Here is a 23889-nt window from a genome sequence, read left to right as displayed (position 1 = left end):
GCACTCAGAGCTTAATTTCTCAGGTCTCCATTAAAATGCCTCAGTACTTGATTGGAGAAGGGCCTGAGCAACCTGGTCTGATGAGACCTGCTTTGAGTGAGGAATTTAGGACCCGGGACCTTCAGAGGTCTTTTTCAACCTGAATTGTTGTAGGATCCAAATTATTACGTGCATGCAGATGCACAAATACAGAAGTCTCTTTCTTAGTCAAATATAGTAAGGAAAGATGGATCTGCCAGTCATAAAAAAACCAGTGACATATAGAAATAAGAGACAATAGAGTTTTAACAGAAAGGTTGTTTATTTGGTAGAAAGTTTGCTTGTAAATGTCTTTAGGAAAAAAAAAGTTATTCACCCTGAATCCAGCGAAAGCACTGTTGAAATACCCAGTCTGGCAACTCATGGCTTCTCTCAACAGAGGGGACAACTTTTTTGTTCTCTCTTCAAATGCAGTGCCTTCTCACTAAGACATTGATACCTGCTGTAGTTAGAAAATCCTCTTGGGCTTCTAATCTAATAGAGACCTATCAATTTATGCTTTGTGTTCTGCCAGAATCATGCTTGTGTTGTACATGCCCTGGAAACAAAGGTAGTTTTTGTTTAATTTAGTAACTTCCCCTGGATTGTCTCAGACAATAATGCCTTGAGTCCCGCTGTCCGGCCTGTCGAGAAAGAATCCTCTTCTGCAAGCAATAGCTGCTGTGTTGAAAAATAGTCTCCACACTATTGGGAATGGACCAACACCCAAGATAATCCATATTGTTTGTTTCAAAATTAGTCACAAAGTTTGTTTTAATGTGAATAAAACCATACTCTTAAGGCCTCATTTCAAAGAGTTAATGCTAGACCTTCAACTTAACATAGCCTGAGATACAGCAACTCAGCTCTGCTCCCCTGATAGAAAAGAGAGGGAAAAGGCTTGTGTGTTTGAGACTGCGTTTTTATCCCAAACTGTGGAAGGAAATCCAACAGGACTTAAGAACTCACAGTAACCTCCCATTTTCTGTTCCAAGGGCGAAGTACACTTCCGGTGTACTTGTGTTTTCTATTAAGATGTGTGGCACAGAAAAAAAAAAAAATCAAACTACTTATGAAAGTTCGGAGGCAGCAGAAGAAGGAACACTGTCCTGAGATGCCACATTGGAATGGTGGACTTTGGGCAAGTACCTGAGTAACTCAGAAACAGCCCCCAGCAGGCTCAGTAAAAGAAGCACCTGTGTTGTAAAGGCGAACTGGGCACTTAGGAATTTATTCCAGAAGGACCTGAATAATTTATTCATCTGCTTCTTGCAGAAAGGAGCTTGTCCTCAACGGGTTTATCTGAAACTGTTGCATTGGCAGGTTCAAGTTGCAGCCCTCTGCACGTTGTTTGGTCTCCCAGTCACACTTCTCTCATTTCTTATGCCCTGAAAATTGTCTTCTGGTTTAGAAGGGATGCCTCAAATTCATGTTCTTAATTTTCAGCTATGAAGCTCACTGAAATTGCTGACTTGCCCTGGACTTCTGGGATGACAAAGTACTACTGGGCAAACAAGAAAAATAACTTTTGAGACAAACAGATAAATCATTTCCCACAGCAAAGCATTTATTAACTGCATATAGTCAGTTGGTTTCTTTTCTAAGGTTTCTTTCTTTTCTTTCTTTCTTTCCTTTTCTTTCTTTTTCTTTCTTCCTTTCTTTCTTTTCCTTCCTCCTTTTTCTTTACCCTGTCCCATTTATTGTACTTTGCTGTGAGATTTCATTTCCAAGAATGAGTATGAATGGACTCTTCTTGTCCTGGATTTGTATAGTACAAAGATAGAAAAAGAGTGAAGAGAAAGCACAATGCACGGAAACATTCACAGCTGAAGATACACAAACAAACAAGTTGTATTTCCTCACGCAGGCACTTAGTGGAATAAATAGACAATGACACTCAAATCCTGCCATCTTAACCACATCATAGTAAAGCCTGAGAATAGGTTTGTCCCCCTGCCACTGTGTGACCACTCCAGTATCTTTGGGGTTTTCAGCAGCTGGGAATAAATTGTGGTTCTGCCTGTGCAATTTTTCCGGTGTCCTCTGACAGAAGAGGTGCTTTGCCTTCGGAGTGACATGGAATCCACAAGCAATTTTTACTCACATCTGATTTCCAAAGGTGTTATAAAAGTATCCCAGCTGATTACTAAGAGAGCAAAGCAGTGCTCTGTGTTGTGAAGCCATTTCTAGTTGGCTAACTTGCACTCCAAATTTGTGTTGTGTAATTGATACCCATCAGGCGCCGACAACCCTAGGTTTGGAATTTTCTTTGGTTTCCTCTCTGAGGAGCTTTATGTCTTTCACATTTAAAACCACACTTCTTAAGAGTTTAAGACATAAATCACCTGGGAGACACTATGGGAGAGAAAATTCAAAGTATAGTTCTACCGTCACCAAAACCAAACCAAACCAAAATAAAAACCAACACACCCCACTGACGAAAACTCAATAAAAAATACTGTATTTGATTCATTCCAAAGCTAGGAATATGGTTTCAAAAAGAGTTCAACCAAACTCCACATGTAAGTGAATTTGATTCAAAGCCCACTAACGTCAAGGTGGGTTTTTCATTAGACAGTAACATTTTGGTGCCAGTTTTGATTCTCTATGAGATCTCTGTCATCTGCATGGGTTTATATTTAACTGTGGCCACAGCTGTGGTACAAAGTACTTATCCCAAATGTCTAACCACCAGAGCACGTTACCTTAACGGGTCAGTATGAGACCAGCCCCTTGATGATTTGTGCTGTTGTTGCCTGGTTTTATGAACAGCCAGCTTTGATTCCTGTGGGTATGTTGCTTGCTGCCAGGAGCAGTGAATGAACAACAGCTCCAACATGAAACAAGGGTCCTGCACACTAGCAGCGCCTGATCTAACCTTTCCTTTGCCTCTGTACTGATAGGATCTCAAGGTAAATTCATGTTGAATGTCTAAGTCCAGTCAGCAACTGATAAGGCCTCTTTTAACGATCTAGATCCGCTACAGGTAGTGATTATACTAATCAACATGTAGTCATCCTTTGTTGTGTATAATATCTATAATGTAGCAACTGAAACACGCATTTGTGACCTGGCTGTGTCACATCAGTTGCTGTTGTTCTGTTTTCTTTTTCGTACCTTCACTGGTGACCCTTAACGAAGCAGCAGAGGCTTTGTTTTTAAGATCCTGTGTTCCAAGAAAAAGGAGTGGGAAGGGTGGAGAGGTGGTTAGGATCTGTAGGGGGAGGGAATAACAAATAGAGGCTTCATAAAACTTGAGGAATCGAGGCAAAATTTGTGGGAAAGTTCACACAAACCATTGTTGCTTTTAAAAGATCTGCTCAAAACCACAGCTTTGAAGCAGAGGTCAGAGATCAGATATTCGTAAGGATGGGAAAATAGGGGCTTTTCCCCCTTTACTAGGTTAAATTTGAACATTCACTTTGTCCAACATTTCTGTTGCCCTCAGGTGAGGATTTCTGTAAGCAATGTAAAGCAGAGTAGGCAGTGTAGCTGTTTATATTGGCATGACAGCTTTTTCCTTAAGAATGGTTAAGGAGAGTAGAAAATTCACAACACTTAGCTAGAATCCTCCATTCCCCACCCTCACCCTCCCAAAACTGGTGCACGGTGACTAGTTCCAAGTATATATTAAATAGGATCTGCATGTATTCAAGTTTATTTCTTAAGAAACTTTTTAAACTTCTTGTCCACCTGGAGGCACGGGATACCCAGTGCGAGCAGCACCACATCTTGAGTTCACACACCGTCTCTCTCCGCCCAGAGGCAAGTTCTCCTGGGCTTTGCACCTGGAAAGGCATGGACAGCTCACAGCAGTTTGGGGTTGTCGTTGAGGCGAAGGCTGGAGTACATTCCCACGTGCCGGACCAGGTTGGGTTCCACCACGTAGGCGTTCTCCCCCTTGGCCCGCAGCAGCGAGTAGAGGGCAATGTCCTTCGCGAAGCCCTGTCGGCACTGCAGACCCTTCAGGTAACCTAAGGCACGGCGGGCAGAAGAAGCAGAGAAAAGCATGGCAGGGGTGCAGCACTCGGTGACCGGCACGATGTTGTACAGCGTGGGGGCCAGCCGGCGCAGCTCCAGCACGTAATGCCGTCCCACCAGCTCTGACAAAGCCATGCTGTACAAAGCGAAGAAGAGGACAATGGGCCAGCTGAGGCCGGGGCGCCCCGTTGCCCAGGAGTACACACAGTTCAGCACGGGCCCCAGGAACATGCCTAGACCCAGCCACTCGAGGATTCTCATGGGTTCGGGGTTCAAGTAGTGCTGGAGCCTCTCGGGATGGTAAAGCTTGAAGTAGAGCGCGTCTCTGAGGTATGGTTTGGATAACCGGGCCAACAAGAGGTGCTGCAAGACAGCAAATACCTCCTCCTCTGGCACAGCATCATCTTCCACTATGAGGATATATTCTGGGTTGTACGCCAACAGCGACTGCTCAAGGCAGAAGACGTAGTCCTGCTTCTCCTTCTCAAACTGGTTCAGCCTGGGGTCAGGGCTCTCCCCAGCTTTGTCACGACTGACCATAGGAAAGAAGCTGCTCAGCAGCTTGACATCCTGGTGGCTGCTGGGGTCTGACTCCACATTACAGAGGAGGATGCGGTGGCTCTGGCACCGTGCACCACATTTCTGGAGGAGGCGGTGGAAGCGGGAGGCCACTTGCAAGACGTAGTGGAAATCACTGCGCCTCTGCACAGTGATAATGGTGACCAGCAGCAAGGGCTGGAAGGCATCGCCACCAGAGGCCTGGGAGGTGTTTGGTATCTGCAGCTTCTCAAAGTAACGGAGGGCAGCCTGGCCCTCCTGCTGGTTCTGCACCAGGAACTCCTGGCTCATGGGGTTCAGGTGCCAGCGCCGCAAATAGAAGTAAGAGTGGAGGAGCCGGTGGCAAAGCAATGGGGCAAGCACACCAAATGTCACCACAGTCAGCGTGAGGAGATGGACAACAGGACTGGACCAACGGCACCACCTCCCGTAGAGCCGGCAGGCTTGGTGTAGCATGGCTCCTGCAGAAGGAGGGCACCCCTGCTCTGTTCATGCCCTCATTCCTTCACTTGCAACGCATCCTCCCCGGATTGCAAGGTATCCCTGGAGCAGCAGCTTTGTCCAAGCCTAGAGAGGAAGAAAAAAAAGATGATTAAGACTGTGATTTGAGAAAATGGAAAGCTCAGGACTAGTCACGGAGTAGGCCAAAATAAAAGGCCCCTGAGGTGTCCTTCAGGTGGGGGCATCACAGAATTCTCATGGGAGGTTGAGGAAAGATTAGCTAAAGTTAGTTTCCAGCAAAGTGCCCCTAAGGCCTTTTCATCATGTAGGGGCACTGGTATGGCTTAGCTAGAGGACTTCACAAAGTCTTTAACAAAGTGTTTGTTACTCTGCTTGAAAGGGTAGCAAGCGACGTGGAAACAGGATGTGTGGAGATCTGCCTCTGATGAAGGCAGAGAACTTAGATACCACTATCTAGTCACAGTGACATAGTAAGACTTGGGTCGTAGCCAAGAATCAAAGCCAGATCTCTTCTCTCTTAGCCTGGCACATACTTGAGAGACAAACTTTTACCTCTGTGGAGTGACACATGCTTCCCTTCTGTTGCTCACACGCTTCCAAACCCATGCTTTTTCACTTCACTCCCCAGAGTGTGAAGCATGATACCAAAGATACCAATTTACTTCACTAAAGCCATGTGTACGCAAAGTGTAATGTGTGTCTGTCTCTCTCTCAGATGTCTCCTCCTCCCCAGACCCTGTGAAACATACAGTCACAGCAAAACTGACAAGTTGCAATTGAGCCATTGACTCATATTTGTTATTAAAATATTTGTAATTTAGAATTATATGCCTTTAATTTAAAACTGTAACATTTATATAAATATATATATATTACATACACACACACACTTTCAGCAAACATCCACCTTCACAAAAATTAGATTTTGCCATATTTAGCTTTTCTGTTCTGCTTCTCTGGGCTGCCATGAACACCTAACAGCCTGGCTGTTAGAAGCTTACACAAAATCAGGGCAATTAGGCTGTTCAAATGAATTCCCTTGTGCCAGAAATTTCCCTTTTTAATCTACTGTCTCTTAATCTACTGACTCTCCCTTATACTTTCCACTCCCTCTCCTTATGAACTGAATTATTTTAGGCCCCCCCGGCTGACTTGACTGTGCCCCATTCAGTGGAGAGTTTCTCCCATTTTTAACCTGTCTTCACCAAGTTCTTATCATCAAATGGTGTTCCCAGAACAAAATGTTATCCTTTTTCCTTCTCTGCACTGTTGTCTGAAGCAGTGTAAGCAATGATGTGTGGATGGAAAGACATCAGGGCTCTGGCTTGTCTTCTCTGTCTCAGAAGAATGGACCGTGTAGAAGAAATGGCTCAGAGGACACTGAGCAGCATCTAATTCTGAGAGTACTTCAGAACTGCCTTCATTAGTGTAGTCACAGATTTGCTGTATTTACCATTAAGAGAACTGCTTCCTATTGCTATATGGAATCTGACGATCTTCTGTGAAGGGCCTTTTACTAAGATTAATGGAAAATATACAAGAGTTATTCCAAACAGTAGTTAGAGACCAAGCACTTTGTGCTGTGATATCTCAAACTGTCCTTGGATAGACTGTGGCATCAGTGTTCTGGTATCTTATGATTCACAGAAACACAAGACTCAGTGTAATTAAACAGAGATAACAAATTTACACTGATGCATGAAAATCTGCAGTTCCTGCCCACTTTTTTCTCTTGTGATTACACAGTCCTGTTTCACAGACACTGCACTGTATTGCATCAGTGGACCTTGTAAAGACCTCACAGGTGATGGCTGCACTTCAGTGGCCAGATCAAAGCCATGATGGTTGAAAACCTGAAATCCATCAGATGCAAACACCTGGCATTTAAATGTGCTTATTTGTTCAATATCCAGTGCTTTCCTTTTTATCATTTTTTGCTAACCAGTCACAAACATTAAGGGAAGACACAAGTGCAGAATCATACTCTGCACCTTACAGTGGCACACTTTTGAGCTTCTACTTAATGCAAGCAGCATTGCTGGCACTGTCACCGAGTCAGCCTCCAAACTTGAACGTGAAGACCACATAGGGAAAAGGAGATGAAGAAAAGCTAGAAGGTAGTTTAGTTCTCGGGCAGTAAAGAAACTTACTTTCCATCTGCCCAGCTGTGCTGGAGATCTGAGCTACAAAAACTATGAGCTTGCCGTGAGCTCTGTAGCTCTCAGGATACACAGGGACGGATTAATAATTCCCACTCAAGCAAGAGGCCTTCTCCCTCATACTGTCCTCTACTGAAAAGGCAGAAATGAGTGTCATTTTTTCCCTGCAGCAGCAGGAAGAGTTTGCTGGTGGCCAGATGAAGTTTGCTGGTGGCCAGATGAATTGTGGGGCTGCATCCTCATGAGATGAATCAAAGGGAAGCTTGCCTGAGGTCTTGCTCTTCTGCAGCCAAGGATGCAGAAGCTGCTCTTCTTGTTCAAGGGTGAAGCTCACCCGCACCACGAGCAGGTGCTCCCCAGGTCCCTGTGGGTGACCTGGCCTCCCTTTGAGCCTGTTGGTCAGTTCTCCACCGGCCCTGCCTGCTGGGAAAGTTGTGCTGGAACTCCACCTACAGCTCGTGGTGAGGAGAGCACCACCACCTCGGGGAGACATCTCCTCGCTCCACACAACAAAGAAACGCTGAAAAAAACACTGAGAAAAAGTAGCTCTGGAAAAGCACAGAGGTCTGGGAGCCAGCCATGCAGGTCACAGTGTCAGCGGTTCTGACTTACCCTGGCTTCACCCCCTCAATAACACTACTCAAGATCTTAGAACTCTTACCCTGGTTTTGCAACTCAGAACACCTCAAGGGAAAGCAACCATCAAATAGGCACTTCTGCCTCTCTGCAGATCTTCCTCTACTGCCTGGGTATTAGTGCTCAAAATTGACTGCCACTCTCTTTATCCGTTTATTTGCAGAGGAAAAGGCTGCTTTCACTGGGTGGTGGAAGAAGCACAGAGGCTAAAAATGGTCAGGAACTTTAATTAAGTGGGTCAAATACTCTAGTTCATGCCAAAAACAAGCTGAAGGAGATAGAGAAGAGGGGGACACTGACCTCCTCCAGACTTTTTGGCTGTAACACTGGGAAGCCAAGAGTTCCAAATCTAAATAGAAATGTATTGCTTCTACAGAGGTGAAGTTTGATCTTATCTGAATCCAGAGTTTCTGGTCAGACTGCTTTCTAGTCATTAGGATGGTTCTGACTTTACAGAAGCTACTCTGCTTTCAGATGTCATTAATACTGTCACCTTCATTTTTTCCCCCTTTTTAGGGAAAAAAAAATGTTACTCTTTGGGTATTTAAGTGGCATTTCTGACAGAAGAACACAGTTTGAGGAGAAAATCCAGAATCAGAATTGGATTTTATAGTGCTTTAAAAAAAACCTGTACGAGTCCTGAATAGTAACTGCTTTGCAACCATGCAAACACTTGCAGTGGAGGACACTCTTACATGTTCTGTGTAGAACTGAGCCATTGCTTAAACATTTTTAGAAGCTATGGCAAAATAAAGCTATATATTTGTATTGTTTCTTTACTTAGATCCTCATGATGAAGATTCCTTCCAAAAGCACCTGGACTACCTGGTTCCATATCTACGTTCCAATCTTTGTTCATCCCCTAATTACTTGTCTGAATTACACTGTTCAGGAAAAAGTTACCTCTGCACACATTGAGGAAGAGCAGAAATATTAGTAATGCCCTCTTTGGGGTGCTGGATACTGTCTGCTGTGCTACTGCTTTAAACAAGAAAGATGGTTTTCTCTCTGCTCCATACTCCTCTCTGCAGAGGTGTTCTTGTGGGCAAACATACCTGGAACAAAGCTTTCTACATGTTTCAAAGCTGCAAAACTTTAGGAAGCTCCTGGTTAGCTAATTTAAGAGAGGGTATCTCTGTCTTCTACTGCCTGCTCCGTGAGACAAGGCTGTAATTATTCCATCATGATTACAATATTAAATGATTTGCTTTTGCCTAACTACACTTCTTTTCAGTATCAATGGGAAAAGCCATTTCTTTCCTAACATAAAAACAGCTGGATGAACTCACATGGTCAGCAGCCATGGAGTGGTGTTGTGAGAAAGAAAGGTAAGCTGTCAGAAAACGTCATGGGAAGGTGAGCTGCTACAGTGCCCACAAGAGTGGTAGCAGCATCGGTGTTCACACAAACTGTAGTTTTGACTTGTGTGTTGATCCTGTAGTGGCATCCCAAACTGAAACCTTTGTGCAAAAATCACTTCTGCGCCCCAAAATAACATTGTGTGGACAAGCTGCAGCCTCGGGACCAAGCTCCTCTATTAATTAATCCTCTCTGGCAGAGACAAGAGCTTTGTCTCGGCTGTGATATTGTTGATCCACCAGCAAACACTCCTCCTTGAGCCCGAGGAAACTGATGTGACCATCACAAAGTCAGACAGAGCCACATAAATCCCCTCGTGTTTCTTATATGCATGCTGACAGCTGACTGTTGTGTACAGATATCCTCAGCTTCTGAAACCTGAGGTGCCTACCATGAGCTGATCCCTACTACAGGATGAGATGGCCAGCTTTTCTCAGCCACAATTCCTCTTGTTTCTGACAGCTTTTAGTAGGTCAGGTGCCAGATAGTATTTCTGCAATGTGTTCATGTTCACCGTGAAAAAAAACAGTGTCTGGTAGAAGCCAAGCACTCACAGATCTGACTGTTACACTTGGATGCCAAACTGGGAGCTGGGCTCCCTAGACAATACAAACCATCCTGGCACAGGCTGTGCTTCTAAAAACATTCAGCAGAACCTTAATGGTAAGAGCTCAGCAGTTGTTCTTTGATTTTATTATGCTAGCAGGTACCAAATATATCTCTTACCTCTTTTACTTCAAGCACTGCTTGAAGCAGTTGTCATTATGCTATTTCTAGACAATGAATGTTAAATAAGCCAGGTTGTTTAATTTAACTTTCACCTAATATGCTTCCTGCTATGGCAAAGACCAGAGCTGCTGGTGATGTGCTTGATCTCTCAGTGCTCTTAGAACTTTTTGGGTTTTATGGTCTATGTACTAAGGACATAGAACTGCCACAGTCTAACAGGTTAGTGGTAGCTTGAAGCCTAAGAGAAGTAGCTGGGCATGTAGAGAGGGTTTGGACTTGCCCCTTTGCAGGATTTACATGGTAGAAGCAGCAGAAATCAATGACACAGACATCTGTTTTGATCTGCCATTCCTCAAAGCCTGTCAATGGATATAAAAACTTTTTCTGTCCAACAAGATGGAATTTAAACACTATTAGAAAAGTGAAAATGGACAGATACAGAGGGAGTAACACCGTGCAGTTACGAAACCCCAAAAACTGCAGAATTGCATGTTGGATGTAAATTTAGTGATAGGCTGACCTGCTTTTCTCATTTAACTGTAGGCAACTTTTACAGGTTGTTCATAAATCCCTAGAAACCCAGGGACCGCCGTTTGAAAGCTACTGAACTAGCAGGCAAGGTACACGGACGTGGCAGCTGGAAGATACTTCCTCCATTTCCAGTGTTCTTCCCTCTCCCTGTCAAGCAGTGGGGTCAGGACACAGATGGGGTGGGAGGGGAAAGCAGCCTGGAGAAGAGAGTTCTGCAAGATAATAGCTTAAGACAGAAAATTAAAGCAAGGAGTTTTTTGAGGAGCTGTCTTGTAGAAGACTGACACCAAAGGTTTACATGGCTTTACGTGCTAAGATTAATTATGCAATCTGTATCTGTCTGAATGTACATTTTCTTTTCAGCCAGAGGTTAAAAAAAAAAAAAAAGGATATGTTGTCAGGGAATTTGATAATGATCTGTGTAAAAACTGCTGCATATTTTCAGAGATCTGCCTGGAGCCCTCTAAAACCTTGTATGTGGCTTTTGGGTTAAGCTCACTTGTGCTTTACTATAAGATTTACATCCCTATTTGTTAAAAAAAAAAGAAAAATTATATTAGACAAAGCCGCTGCTCGTAGTGCCACCAGCTTTTTGTTACCTTTTGCTGTCAGCTCTTGGAATCTCAGAGCTAAATGTGCATTGACTCATCAGAGGTGCTATAGATAATTGGTATTTTACCTACTCGTGTTATAGACTTTTGCTAAAATAAGACCAGGGCCCCTGCATATGAGATACCATACGCAAATACAGCGAGATGTAATTTCTACCTTAGTGGATCTTCAGCTTAAGAATATAAAAGACAGGAGGGAATCTGGTTTTCCGTGTTACAAATCAGCCTGGTTTTGTTGTCATGAACAACTAGCATTTTATATTTTAATCATACTGGTAATCCACAGAGGTAAATTATCTGGAGTAACTGTTGAAAAAAAAAAAAGAGCTACTAAATGTGATTTGCTGAAGTGATAGCAACTCTTTGCAAATTAAAGCAAATGGACAGATGAGGACGAAGAATTCTTGGTCTTGCAGAAGCCTGTCCAGAGGAGCTATTCCAGAGTGGCAGGAATAAGTTATTCCAGTGCAGCTATTGCGGAATAGCTCCTTCCACCTAGCTCTTCTGTGCCACTTCTGCATGTAATTGTGCCCTCGGGGCTTGCTAGGGAACCAGCCATTTCACAGCCTGCAAGAGAGCAACGAATGAGCTCCCCGAGAGTCTGTGATTTGGGGTGTGTGTGATGGGGGCACCCATTCTGTGAGCAGCACTTGGGTCTCCAGGCATCACCCACAGATCAGCCCTGCTGTGCAAACCGTGAGGAACCGTGCTGGGCTGAATCTTCTCAGCAACTAAGGAGCCTGTGAGTCAATCACTCGATGCCACAGGTATCTGTAGCCCCCACCCCGAGCCCACTGAGCTCTGGAGTGGCAGTGGGGATCTCCCCTGGAGCAGGGGGTCACCCCTCACACCACAGCCAGCATCTGTAACAAGGTAAGTTACATTTTACACTTGGCCTAAAGGTGTGTTGTATGCTAGCAACAGTTATATATCCAGCTACAGCTTAAGTATTACAAGTGTAGTAAGCAGCAGAGTGTTTTACCACCATCATCAATTAAATCATTTTTCAAGTACCATTTCATTACAACTTAATTATTGATTATTTATTGTTAAATCACCGTTTAATTATAATTCAGTTATTGCTTAATCATAATTTGATTGTAATTTAACATTCAATCATTGATTTATTATAATTTGATCATCATTTAATCATTAGTAAAACCTTTTAGTTAGTCCCACAGTGATGGCAATAATTTACCTGCAACAGTAGGGCTGGGGGTGTAGGTAGATGAATGGGGGCTGAGATGGTGAGGGGCCTAGAACATCTCTCTTATGAGGAGAGGCTGAGGGACTTGGGTCTTTTTAGGCTTGAGAAGACTGAGGGGGGATCTGATCAACATCTGTAAATACTTGAAGGGAGGGTGTCAGGAGGATGGGGCCAGTCTGTTTCAGTGGTGCCCAGTGACAGAGCAAGAGGAAATGGGCACAAACTTGTGCATAAGAAGTTCCATCTGAACGTGAGGAGGGACTTGTTTGTTTACTTTGAGGGTGGCAGAGCCCTGGAACAGGCTGCTCAGGGAGGTGGTGGAGTCTCCTTCTCTGGAGACATTCAAAACCCACCTGGATGCATGCATCCTGCTCTGGGTGGACCTGCTTTGGTAGAGGGGTTGGACTAGATGATCTCCAGAGGTCCCTTCCAACCCCATGTGATTCTGTGAGGGAAAGCAAAGGAAATGGACAGTGGTGATGGCTGCTAAACAGAGAAGATGTTGCACCTTTACTGTTGTTCACTTATGACTGTAAAGAATAAAACATGGTAATAAGGAAACAGGATATTATTTTTGTGAGCAAAGGCCTTTGATAAGGCTGTACGTTTCCAGCTGGGATAGCTCTATGCAGCAATAAAAACAGAAAACTGTACCAGGTAACAACCAGAGTGTTCTCATTCCAACCTCTGAAGGAAGAAATGTCTAGTCATGTCAAGAAGCAGCATTTCCCTTTGAAGAGACACTGTCTACTAATGTTCAACAGCGCTGCTGACCTTTTCTCTGTCTGAGAAATACACAGGGTTCCTTCCCTCCCCACCACCACGTGCGAAACAGACTGCTCATCCTGCACGGAAAGGCACGGCCAACGGGATGCCCTGCTTCTGGGGGATGCTGGTGATCCGTTTGAGCCCCAGGGGAATAAAATGGGATAAAAACGGTAGCTGAAAAATGGTCTGTTATATAATTAGTATCGCCCTTGTTGGACAGAGATTTCACAGGTGGAGGAGGGTATTTCTCCTGGGTTTTGTGCCTGCAAAGGCTTTCTGAACCTGGACCTGCTGTGCCTTTATGGCAGCCCATTGGTTTTACATAAAATTATCTTCTCAGCAACTGCACCAGAGCCAGCCAGCCCCTGAACCTGTGGTGCACACTGGTGTAGTTTCAGGTTTAGCTGCACCACCAGCGGCACAGCTGCAGATTTCCTCCCTGTCATTTAAAATATGTCCACGACTTCAGCCCTGAGGTTTCTGAGGTGCTCCTCTGTCCCTTTTGGGAGAGCTGCCAGGTAGCACAAGGTGACCCTTAAATCACTGGGATTAATAGCAGTTACCTTAGGGATGATGGTCACAGGGGAGAGGGCGTTAGATAAAAAAAGCTGATTCCCCTTCTCCCCCCCCGCTCTCTGCCCTCTTTGCAAAACAGCAGATGGTACGTCAGTGTCCCCAGACCTCCAACCCCTTGCCAGGACTTCTGACCAGAGACACCAGAGACATTCTGGCCATGCTTTGGGTGGCACCAAGCACAGGGCGGAAGCTGGCTGGGTTGTTTAGTTTTGTTTTGGTTGGGTTTTTTTTGTTTGTTTTTTTTTTTCCCCCCTCGTTTCCTTAAAAGAGTTTCATTCACCTTCCCTAAGGGAAGGACCGTTTCTGGAGGCCCAGCCAAGCTCCGGCCACCCTCCCTTCTGCTCGTCACCACCTACAGCCACATCCTCACAGCGAACACAAAACATTTCCTCCTTCCCCGGGGGCTTTCCGCTTCCCCCCTCCCTGGGCCGGTAACTCCGCGCCTCCCCTCGCCCAACCACCCCCCCGGGGGGCTCGGCAGGACAGAAACACCCCCCGCAACCCTCCCTTCGGGGGGACCCCAAAGACACTCTGGGGGGGAAGAGAAGAGAGAATCAGCCTCCTCCTTCCCCTCCTCCCCCTCCTCTTCCTCCCCCCGGGACATCCCGCCCCACGCCGAGAGATCTGCCCTTACCCGAGGCATCGGGAGGGGTCCCGCAGCCTCCGCGCCCCGCAGCCCCGGGAGGGGAAAAGGTGGGAGGGGGTGTCCGTGCATCTCCGCCGCCTGCTTTATCGCGCCGCTCTGCTTGTTGCTCACTTCTCTCCCGCAAATTTTTCTCCTCCCCTTCTCGGGCGGCGAAGGGTGGGATTAAAGGCACCAAAGCCCGAACATGTGACTACGCCGGCGGAGGGATGCTCGGAAGAAGGGGAAGGGGAGCCGGCCAGGAAGACAAATCCGGAGGCGGGGGAGCCGTGTGGCAGCGGGTTAAGAAGCCAAAGGCGAGTTGCCGGAGACACTGCGGGGCTGCCGGGGCGGGGACCGCACCGCAACCGGGTCCCTCACTCCCGCTCCGTGGTCCCCATGGAGAGCAGGGGAAGGACAGCGCTGCTGGGACCCGCCTGTCCCCTAGAGCTGCACAAACCTCACCAAAACCCTTCCCTGCCCCAAAGCCAGGATTTGGAGTGCGCTCCGGGCATGGGTCCGGAGTATTTACCGGCTCCTGCGGCCACGCCTTTGCGGCACTGCCCCGTCTTGCTCCTTCTGCACGGCTGCCCTCCTTCCTTCCTTCCCTCCTTCCCTCCCTTCCCGGGAGCCGGCTGCTTTTCTGGGCTCCAGCCCTTTCCCTGCCTTCCCTCCCGGAGGGAAAGATCGCTCCCCCGACGCTGTAGCGGGAAATCAGCGCTTCGGAGTTACCGCCAGACGCTTGTATCTGCATCTCCACCCTGACACGCTGACGTGCTGAGAGCTCTGGCTGTCTCGGTCTGTAATTAATTCATTACAGACCTATTCATTGAGCTGGGGAGGCTCATCAGCTACACCAAAATTTGTAACGGGCTGTCCACAGGATCCAAAAAATCATACCAGACTCACCCACGGGTGCCTCTGACCTGTTCACTTCCCCTCCCCCATTTCTCTGTGTGCCATTTCCCTGTTCTGCTGCACACACACCTTCCGGCCCTGTCACTGTAATATTTACATAAACTGTTTCTAACTACAGTTATCTGAAATATTCCTCAAAGAAAGTTCTCTATCTTGCATTGTAAAGAATCGTAAGAACTCCTCAGTTTTGTGCTGGCAGCCTCAGAAAAAGAGAATGCGTATATTTAGGCTAACATATTTTTATGCTCAGACCTCTCTTGCTTCTAGAAAAAATCAGGGAAAAAAAAAACCAAAACAACACAAGAAAATTAAGAAAAAAATACTTAGGCTGCATCAGTAAAACACTAAGTTCTGCTAAGCACAGCTAAAATTTTGCTAGAACCCAGTCCTGTGATGTGAAGATTCTAGGATGATGCCTGGTTCTATCTTTTTAATCTTAATGTATCAATTTATATTACCCCCTCTAGTAAGCATCATGAGCAAAGGAACTGAGTTAAGCGTGCCTGTGATCCGTACTTACAACTGGCAAGAGAACAGTCTGTCTCTCAGCAGAGACAATGTGGATGAAGGGGGGAACAGCCAGAGGAACAGTGATGCTCATGGTACAGTTAAGCATCACATTGGGGTTCCTCTAGTGACTTGCTCTCCTAGGACAAAAGTGAGCTGGAGGCTCCACACGTTCACCTAGATACATGTTATTCTCTGAAAATATAAGGAAGGACAGTAGAAGAAAGCAGCTTCTCAGGTGGTTTGCTTTCCCAAATTATTCTTCTCTAACTGCCTCTACCCCCTTTTCTACCAGTTAGTCCCAGTGATTCATACTCCACCTTCCACTTACATGTTCTCACACCTGCAAACGTTGATGCACTGGGAACACAATAGATGCTAGGACAGAACAGAGGAAAAAAAGGTCTATGAGGGTACTGGAGGTGGGAAAGAAATTATATGTTCCTGGGAGGTCCATTAGCATGTTTTTCCCAGGATTAGAGTTGCAGAATTTGTGAGAAACAAAAAATGTATTTTTTTCTCCCTGCTTCTGTGTCAGTAAGTGTGTGGGAAAGTGACTATTGAGTGACATCAGCAGAAACACATGTCACGTTGCACACAGCATTACATTTCAGATGGGGCTGCAGCCAGCAGAACAATTTGGAGGTAATAAATTAAATGGAATGGGCCAGAAGGCCTTTTCTTCGAGAATAAGTATTTTGGTAATTGTTATTTTGTGAGGAGCCTTTCTGTATGGTCTTCTCTGTTCCCATTTTGCTCCCTTGCCTGCTTTTCAGGGAACACTTGACTTTCACCCTTAAACATATACTTCTGTGTTACAGCTTCTGTTAGACCCTAAAGACTTGGGGAGAGAAGTCACCAGTGATCTGGGGGCAGCGGCACAGTTTAAACAGCAGCCTGTCATCCCCAACTGCTCATCCTCACCACGGTGCTGCCGTCTGCTGCTGGAGACTGATCTGGCTGAAAAATAAACCTTTTCTTATGGTGGATTATTTCTTATCCGGATCGCTTCATCTCTGCGGTTCCCCACACCAAATGTCTGTGTCAGCACAGCAGGGAGGGGTCTGGAGAGCAGAGATGAGCATCTGGGGACACGGCCGCTCATGGAAGTGACCCAACTGCAACCTGAAAAACGCTCACAAATACTGACTTCTCAAATCGATCAGCCTGTACAATAACAGGACAATGCTTTAAAATTATCATTAGGAAAAGAAACGCAGTGAGAGTTGTATCCAAGTCGAGGAGGTTCAGCCCAACTGTTTGGATCCTTTTACAACAGGCCCTGCTGAAAATTTTCTCTCCATCTTTCTTATAACCCCCTTTTAGGTACTGAAAGGCTGCAATAAGGGCTCTCTGGAGCTTTCCCTTCTCCAGGCTGAACAACCCCGATGCCCTCAGCCTGTTCTGACAGGAGAGGTGTTCCATCCCCCTGCTCGTTTTTGTGGCCCTCCTCTGGACTCGCTGCAAGAGGTCTATTTTTTTCATTTTTCTGAGGGCTCCAGAGCTGGATGCAGTACTCCAGGTTGGGTCTCACCAGAGCAGAGCAGAGGGGCTGAATCACCTCCCTCGACCTGCTGGGCTACGTGAAAAGAAGCAGGACCATGAGGTTGGTTAGGCAGGACTTGCCCTTGGTGAAGCCATGCTGGCTGTCTCAAATTGCCTCCCTATCCTCCATGTGCCTTAGCATGGCTTCCAGGAAGATCCATTCCATGATCTTCCCAGGCATAGAGTTGAGGCTTACAGGTTGGTAATTCCCAGGGTCCTCCTTTCTACCCTTTTTAAAAATAGGTGCAATGTTTCCCTTTTTCCAGTTGCTGGGGACTTCCTCTGCCATGACTTCATGATGGCCATGACTTTTCAAATATCATGGAGACTGGTTTGGCAACCCGAAGCAGCTTTCCCCTCCACCAGCAACAGCTCTGATGGCACCCAGCATTGCTTCAGGGGGATGGAGATAACATCTTCTCGTGCCTTGCCTGAGATCAGATGCAGCTCCTGCTTCTCTTAAATGTGTTAGAAGCAGGACGAGCTAGCCGGGGGATGCTCAGGTGCTTGCACAACGTGGGAAGCAGCAGAGGAGACATTCACAGTCTGGGGGGAAGCTGCTGAACTGAGAAGCTCGGTTTCTGAGGGAGTCGTGTCATTTGTGCCCTGTGCATCTCCCAAAATATCCCCGGCTCCCCTCTCACGTTCCGTGCCCCTCCTGATTTCCCAAGCTTTCCTCCCACACCGCAGTCCTGCTGCTTCATGGTTTTATGAGGGGGCAAAGCCACGAGGGCGTGCGCGCTCCAGCTGATGTGGAGCCACATGATGTGGAGCCGGTTACCCAGCCAGCCAGACCTGCAGGTTCACGGGCAGGGGACACGGAGGGCTTTCCTTCGGTGGGGTGGAGGTGTGGGTCACAAGGCTGCACGGAGTACAGCAAACCTATTCCAGACTTACCTGCTTCAGCCAGCTGCAATGAAATCTGACAAACTGATTAGGGACAGAGAGGAAGCTGTGTAAAGCCAGGGGTTAAAAAACAGAAGGAAAATACAAAATAAAGAAAAAAGAAAGAGGGGGAAAAAAAGATTTTGTTAGCCTGGTGTCCTTAGGAAAAAAATAAAAAGTTCTAGTAGGAATAATGAATAGTATGTTTGGCACAACTTGTTGTACCCATATGTGTATAACCTGATCAGCTATAAAGGCTGTGCCCCTTCTACAAGCACTGTGGGAAGTTCCCCAGTGCAGTGATGGGATTACTCCTTCACATCCAGCTACCTGGTGATAGTAATTATCTGGTTATTCCTCTACCGCCAGCTGCACAATAGGTATCTTCTTCTTGTAGGTATCCACTGTTCACTTCAAACGCTAACTTTTTAATTACTTTTATTCCCTTAATAGGTATTTATAGGAAAAAAAAAAAATCCACAGAGTAAATAACTATTTCCTGCTTACATTGTGCTTTTTAAGGAGCAGACATTTCTGATGGCTGTTCTGAATGGGAATACAATATTGATGGTAATCCAATCATACCCGGTGGCTTTCTCTCAGACTCAGCATTGATCACCGGGGAACAGGAAATGTGCAAAGTCTTTAGTTGTTTCCTGGAGACACGGCGAGCTCGTATGTCAGGGCTATTGTGTTTAGCTTCAGACAACACTAGTGGGACGAAATACTCTCCAAAGGGGATGAATTCATGCTGGCGTAGCTATCTAATTAATATTCTCTGAAAAAGCTGGAATGTTTAGCCCTCCTTTTCATCCTGGCCTGTGCATGAGGTGATCTATTCAGGGCTGAGCACTCCTCATGTATTACCCAGGCCTTTCCCCTCTACAGCCTCCTATGACTTTTCAGCCTTATAAATTACTCATTTTGTAGATAGATGATTAAATACAGTTCCTATAATCTCTTCTGCCTGAGCTGCACACGTCTGAAGATGTCAGGAACACGCTGGCTGCTAACTGCAGCCCAGTTCCTTCCAGCGTATTGCACGCAGAAGTATTGCACACGCAAAGCTTTCTATCTGCTCCTCCCATCCAACCACCAAAAACCACCAGTGAGAGCTGACCTGCCCATGTGTGAACGGACAGCAGAACCTCAGAAGGACCTCAAGTGTTATTGCACCCAGGGAAGCAGATATATCTTAGTTTAGGGTAGAGTTGGCCATGCTCTGGTGAACCACCTTCCTACCTGTCCCGCTCCACCACGCTGACCTGCACTCCGCACGCCGAGTATTTCAGGGAGAAGGACAAAGGTTTTAATTGAGAAATAGAGTCAAGTGGCTCTCCAAGCTTTCTGCAGCTTCCTTTACGTTGGGTCCCAGTTAGTTGCTCTGTGTTGCAACACAGAGTAGTCTGCAGCAATGTACTTTTTGCAGAGGCTGAAAGAGAGAATGGGGTAAAGAGGCAAAACACAAGATTTCCCAACTGAGGGTCAGGCAGCAATTAACCCCCAGGGACTGATGGAAAGCCTTTAATTACCCCTTGCAGAACAGAGTAAAGTTATTTTGTATGGTCATTGGGCACACTTCAGTAACAAACCCTCTGCCTGTGTGAGAAGCACAGAACATTAGTAATTTCTCCACCCTCTTTCACTGCAAATTTTAGGTGTGCCCTCCTGAACTAACAGTCTGCTACTGGCAAGAGAGAAATCACCTGTCCGGATGGAAAGTTTGGGTACCACTCATGCAAGGTTTTAACTAAATTGTATCAAATTATATCTCTTTTAAAACTGCTTCAAATTCAAACCAACAGTATTATTTGAAATTTAAGAAGTTTTAATTCAGTATAGATGAACCATCCTTGAAAGTGAAAAGGGCAAAATAAATTTAAACCTTTTTCTATCTACATAATAGTGTGTGCACAGGATGTAACACAGACTAAACAGTTCGCTTTCAGTTCTTTTTTTTAATTCATTCAGATTATTTTTTGCGAACATTTAAGCTTACAAAGTCCTGGGAGGCCAGCTAGGGGTACTGGCCTGACTTGAAGAAGACATAAAAGTCCATGGTCTAGAAGGATAACCTGCTATAATTACTAGAGCCACACTGGCGGGGATAAAGATGCAAGTGATTTCCCCAGAGTTTATTTTGCAAATTCTGTAATTTTCACTGCTGATGAGTCACGAGTATTTTCAGATAAATCTCATTTTTCTTTTCCAATCTCACAGCGCAACAGTGTAGCGCTTACCAAAATACAAAGCAATTTCTGAGCAGCAGCTCTTCAAAATTTACTGGTGTGGAGAGTGGACATGGACTTGTTTTCACGACACTCTTCATAGCACCGTTTCCAGAACCACGTGCCCACAGGAACCCTCCATGCACAAACAGCAAACTGTTTGCTGTCCAGCAACAAAAAACAGAAAGAAAACGCGCAAGCTCCTGCTCCATTTGCTGGGTTTTTCATTTCTCATGACCCTCATTGCAGCCAGGCAGCAGGGCAAGAGCTGGTAGTCCCTGTTGGAACTTCTCAGCCTGGGATACTCACTGACTGCAGACTTCCATTCCTCTTTCTTTAGGTGGCCTGCCAGGGTGGGCTGGGTGTCGAGAGAGAGGGCAAAAGGGAGAGAGCACTTCTCTCCTCTACAGTCTTTATTTTAGTTGAGCTGCTTTCAGGATTTACCTTTCTGTATCTCCAAGGCTGCCTGGTTCTTTAGGCACTTCCAGTGTGAGTGGCGCAGGGAAATGATCTTTGGCTTACTGCAGAAGATTGTGTTTATGACTTCCTGAGCTGGGCAAACGCTGCTGTGGTAACTGTATGGTTAGATCATATGCAAAGCTCGCATTTGGAAAACGAATGGGGAGGCATCTTTCTGAGTTACCAAACAGGAAGGGGAAGTATGTATGGCATGTTTTACAGACCTCATTATTTTCATAAAGTAAAACCACTTAATCTTCTTTTGCACTCCCATCTATATTCTCCATTTAGCTTATAGTATCGAGTCTTTCTCTGCAATTAGGGAACAAACATGACAAAACAGAAGTAAGTGAGAATTTCTGTGCAGAATATAAAAGCCACTTAAACATTTCTGTCCAAGTCAGTTCTGGTTCAGATGACAATGGAGTTTCATTCATACACCTGGGTAAAATACAATTTATATTTCCCTTCCCAGATGTGTGTCCTAAGTATTCTAGTATGCTGTAGGATGAACTGAGATGAGAAATAATTAACTGATTTTAAGTAAAAAAAAAAAAAAAAGAAAGTAGTACCATTTATTTTTACAGTAAAGCAAGAACCCACTTAGTCCCATTGCATTGGCTAAAGTTTTATATGTGTTCATTTTCTTTAGTCAGCTTGTCAACCAGGAAATTTATACCATCTTAAATAATATAAACAGCAATTGTTAGATCGATCCAGGTGGAGTGGTATTTTCTGTGATCTGATGTACAGAGTGCAGTGGGTGTATATTATTAGGTACAGTACCCCGATATTACTCAGTTGAGTACCACTGGTGTCCCTAATAAATGTGCACCTAGCTCTGCACTCTGCAGCATCGCCTTTTCACTCAATTTCATGGCCACAGCAACAACATTAGCTACTTCACAACATTTGTGAAAAACAAAAATTGTCCTGTTTTTACAGCACATCCTTAGCCACAAAGAGGTAAAGAAAAAGTCATGCCAAGAGGAAGGGATACTAAAACAAGCCTTAAAGAACCAAATTTTGAGCAAGGACCGAAGCTTTGTGGTTCAAAGGTCAGATTAAAAAATTAATTTTCATGTTGTTTATCATACTTTGGTAATACGAAAGTGCCTCTTGCGAGGCCCAAGGCTCCAGGTCCATTTGTCCGACCTCTTTCCATATATATGAAACTTGCAATCCCCTTCTCTGTCTGCCACTGGCAGCATCAGGAGCTGACTGGCCAAAGTTCTTCCATTCCCATCTTTGGGATAAATCAGTGTTCTGATGTTTCCTCAGCCAGCTCCAGTACACATAACCTTTCCAGCAAAACAGTGGATTTCTCGCCAACAGAGGCTTCTGTTAACCATGCTCTCAGAGTGAGTTTCACTAATGGGTTTTAGTTATACCCTCCCATATGGCTTTTCCTCTTGGAAGCAGGACAGTTCTGCTGGATGAAAGATCATTTTAGGTCCTAACTCCCAAATTTAACTCCATATCTACATGCTGCCTGTCCAGAAACATCTGGGTAATGCGTGAACAGTTCCCAACACTGTCTCTCAACATCCAGCCTTATGGAAGAGGACACATTTCAAGCCAATGTATTGGGCTTTCATAACAAACTTTGGTACTAGAATTTGATTTAGAATACAGAATAATGGGTGTCTTTTTGCAGTCACAGCCTTAGCACGCTAACATTATGAGGTTGAAATTGTCTCCTCTGTAGACTGTTCCCTTATTTACTCTGTTCATCTCGGGGTCTTTGGTGTGCTTCTTCTTATCAGTCTTCCCTCTCTCCTCATGCTAAAACAAGTGCACAACCTTTCCAAGAAACTCTCTGCTTCAGCCAGTCAAATTCTTCTGCAGCTGTAGTTTTGAATGAAGTTTGTGCTTAACTCTCTCACAGCAATTGCAAGTGAAGAACTGTGGTTAAATCTGCTGGTTTCAAGAAAAAACAACTCTATCTGTCATATTCCTAGTAGACTCTAATTGCAAATTGCTGCAGAACATCCTCTGCCATTCCTCTTCAGTGACATTAGATTGCTCGGCCCTCCCAGTTTCTTCACAAAAGTATCTCAAGTATTAATGCCAGTATTAATACTCCTCCTCTTTCTCGCCTTAGCGTTCATCTTTATCCTTGTATTTTTTCCCGTATCTGCTGTATTTTCTGTGCATAACAATTCACAAGGACATCAGAGTTAATCTATAAACACCATTAAGGGGAACGGCACATCCCTTCTACTGCAGGGAAGCAAGTGGCTCAGTGCTGGGAGGAAATGGCTGTCAGGAGTTACCAAAAATCAGGGTGGTAATGAAGGAGAAGAGGAGGACATTCTGTATGTCTTGGGTTTGCAGGCTGTGTGGAAAGATACACAGGAATCCTAAAGTGCAGCCGTCTCTTTTTTTTTTTTTGCTTTTAGCACTGCAATCTAGCTGGCTGCAAGAACTTTCCCTTTAAAAACCTGTTGCAGGGCAGGCCCAAACACCGTGCAGCAGGCAGTATATAAAAGAGCAGCTCAAAGATCAGTTTGAATGCTTATCTAAAGATAGCTATTAACAGAGATATGGAAGAGAATGTACAGAGTGGGAGGGCACCTTGCAGGAAATGTGTTTTTCTTTCCCTGTTGAGGAAATGGCAAGGTGCAGAGAGATAAAAGACAAAGACACGAAATTAAATAAAAGGTTGTGACTGTCCCCATTCCAGTTATAGTTTTGTTGGGATGATGTAAAGCTAATCTGCATGGGATCAACACCTGAGAAAAAAAAAAAGCAAGTACAAAGCAAAGGCAGGGAAAACACAGGGATTGAAAGCTTTGCTGACTTGAACACCTGACTTGGAGTACACGATTCAACAAGAAAGCTCCTTTTGGTTTCAAACATTTTGATCAAGGACTGGATGCCCTGAGAATCAATGACTTACCAACCGTTTGTAACTCAGCTAAGGGGCCTCCAGGTGCAAGGAAATGCTGTGGGTGGAAAATGCATTAGCAAATGTTTTGGTTTGGTTTGTTTTTTAAACTAAGAGAGGTTTGAATGCAACTTTTAAAAAGTCCCCAGAGGGGAAAGTCACCTTTCCAGTTAGGTTCGTGAAGTTTATTTTATGCTGCAGTACTTCATAAAGACTTCAACCAAGCTGGGCAACTTCCCC

The 23889-nt window shown here is 45.1% G+C and overlaps 2 protein-coding genes across 2 annotated transcripts in view; one reads left to right on the top strand and one right to left on the bottom strand.

Annotated features, from left to right (window-relative positions):
* The window catches only part of RNF20 (ring finger protein 20), a 61352-nt gene that overhangs the window by 18219 nt on the left and 19244 nt on the right, over nt 1–23889 (top strand). The window lies entirely within an intron of this gene.
* On the bottom strand, nt 304–14669 carry TMEM246 (transmembrane protein 246). The gene is made up of 2 exons (XM_014952016.1): nt 14230–14669; nt 304–5124 (listed from the first exon to the last, which is right to left on the bottom strand). Exon 2 carries the CDS (start codon nt 5011–5013, stop codon nt 3826–3828), a length of 1188 nt encoding a protein of 395 aa, XP_014807502.1. The 5' UTR covers nt 5014–5124; nt 14230–14669; the 3' UTR covers nt 304–3825.

The sequence above is a fragment of the Calidris pugnax genome, unplaced genomic scaffold, assembly GCF_001431845.1.
Source record: "Calidris pugnax isolate Ruff unplaced genomic scaffold, ASM143184v1 scaffold216, whole genome shotgun sequence".
NCBI lineage: Eukaryota > Metazoa > Chordata > Aves > Charadriiformes > Scolopacidae > Calidris > Calidris pugnax.
Note: the sequence above shows the minus strand (reverse complement) of the source record. Positions and strands in the feature narration are given on the sequence as shown.

Excerpts from the sequence above, each read along its gene's own strand:
- TMEM246 (XM_014952016.1), bottom strand. The coding sequence starts at position 5,013 with ATGCTACACCAAGCCTGCCGGCTCTACGGGAGGTGGTGCCGTTGGTCC.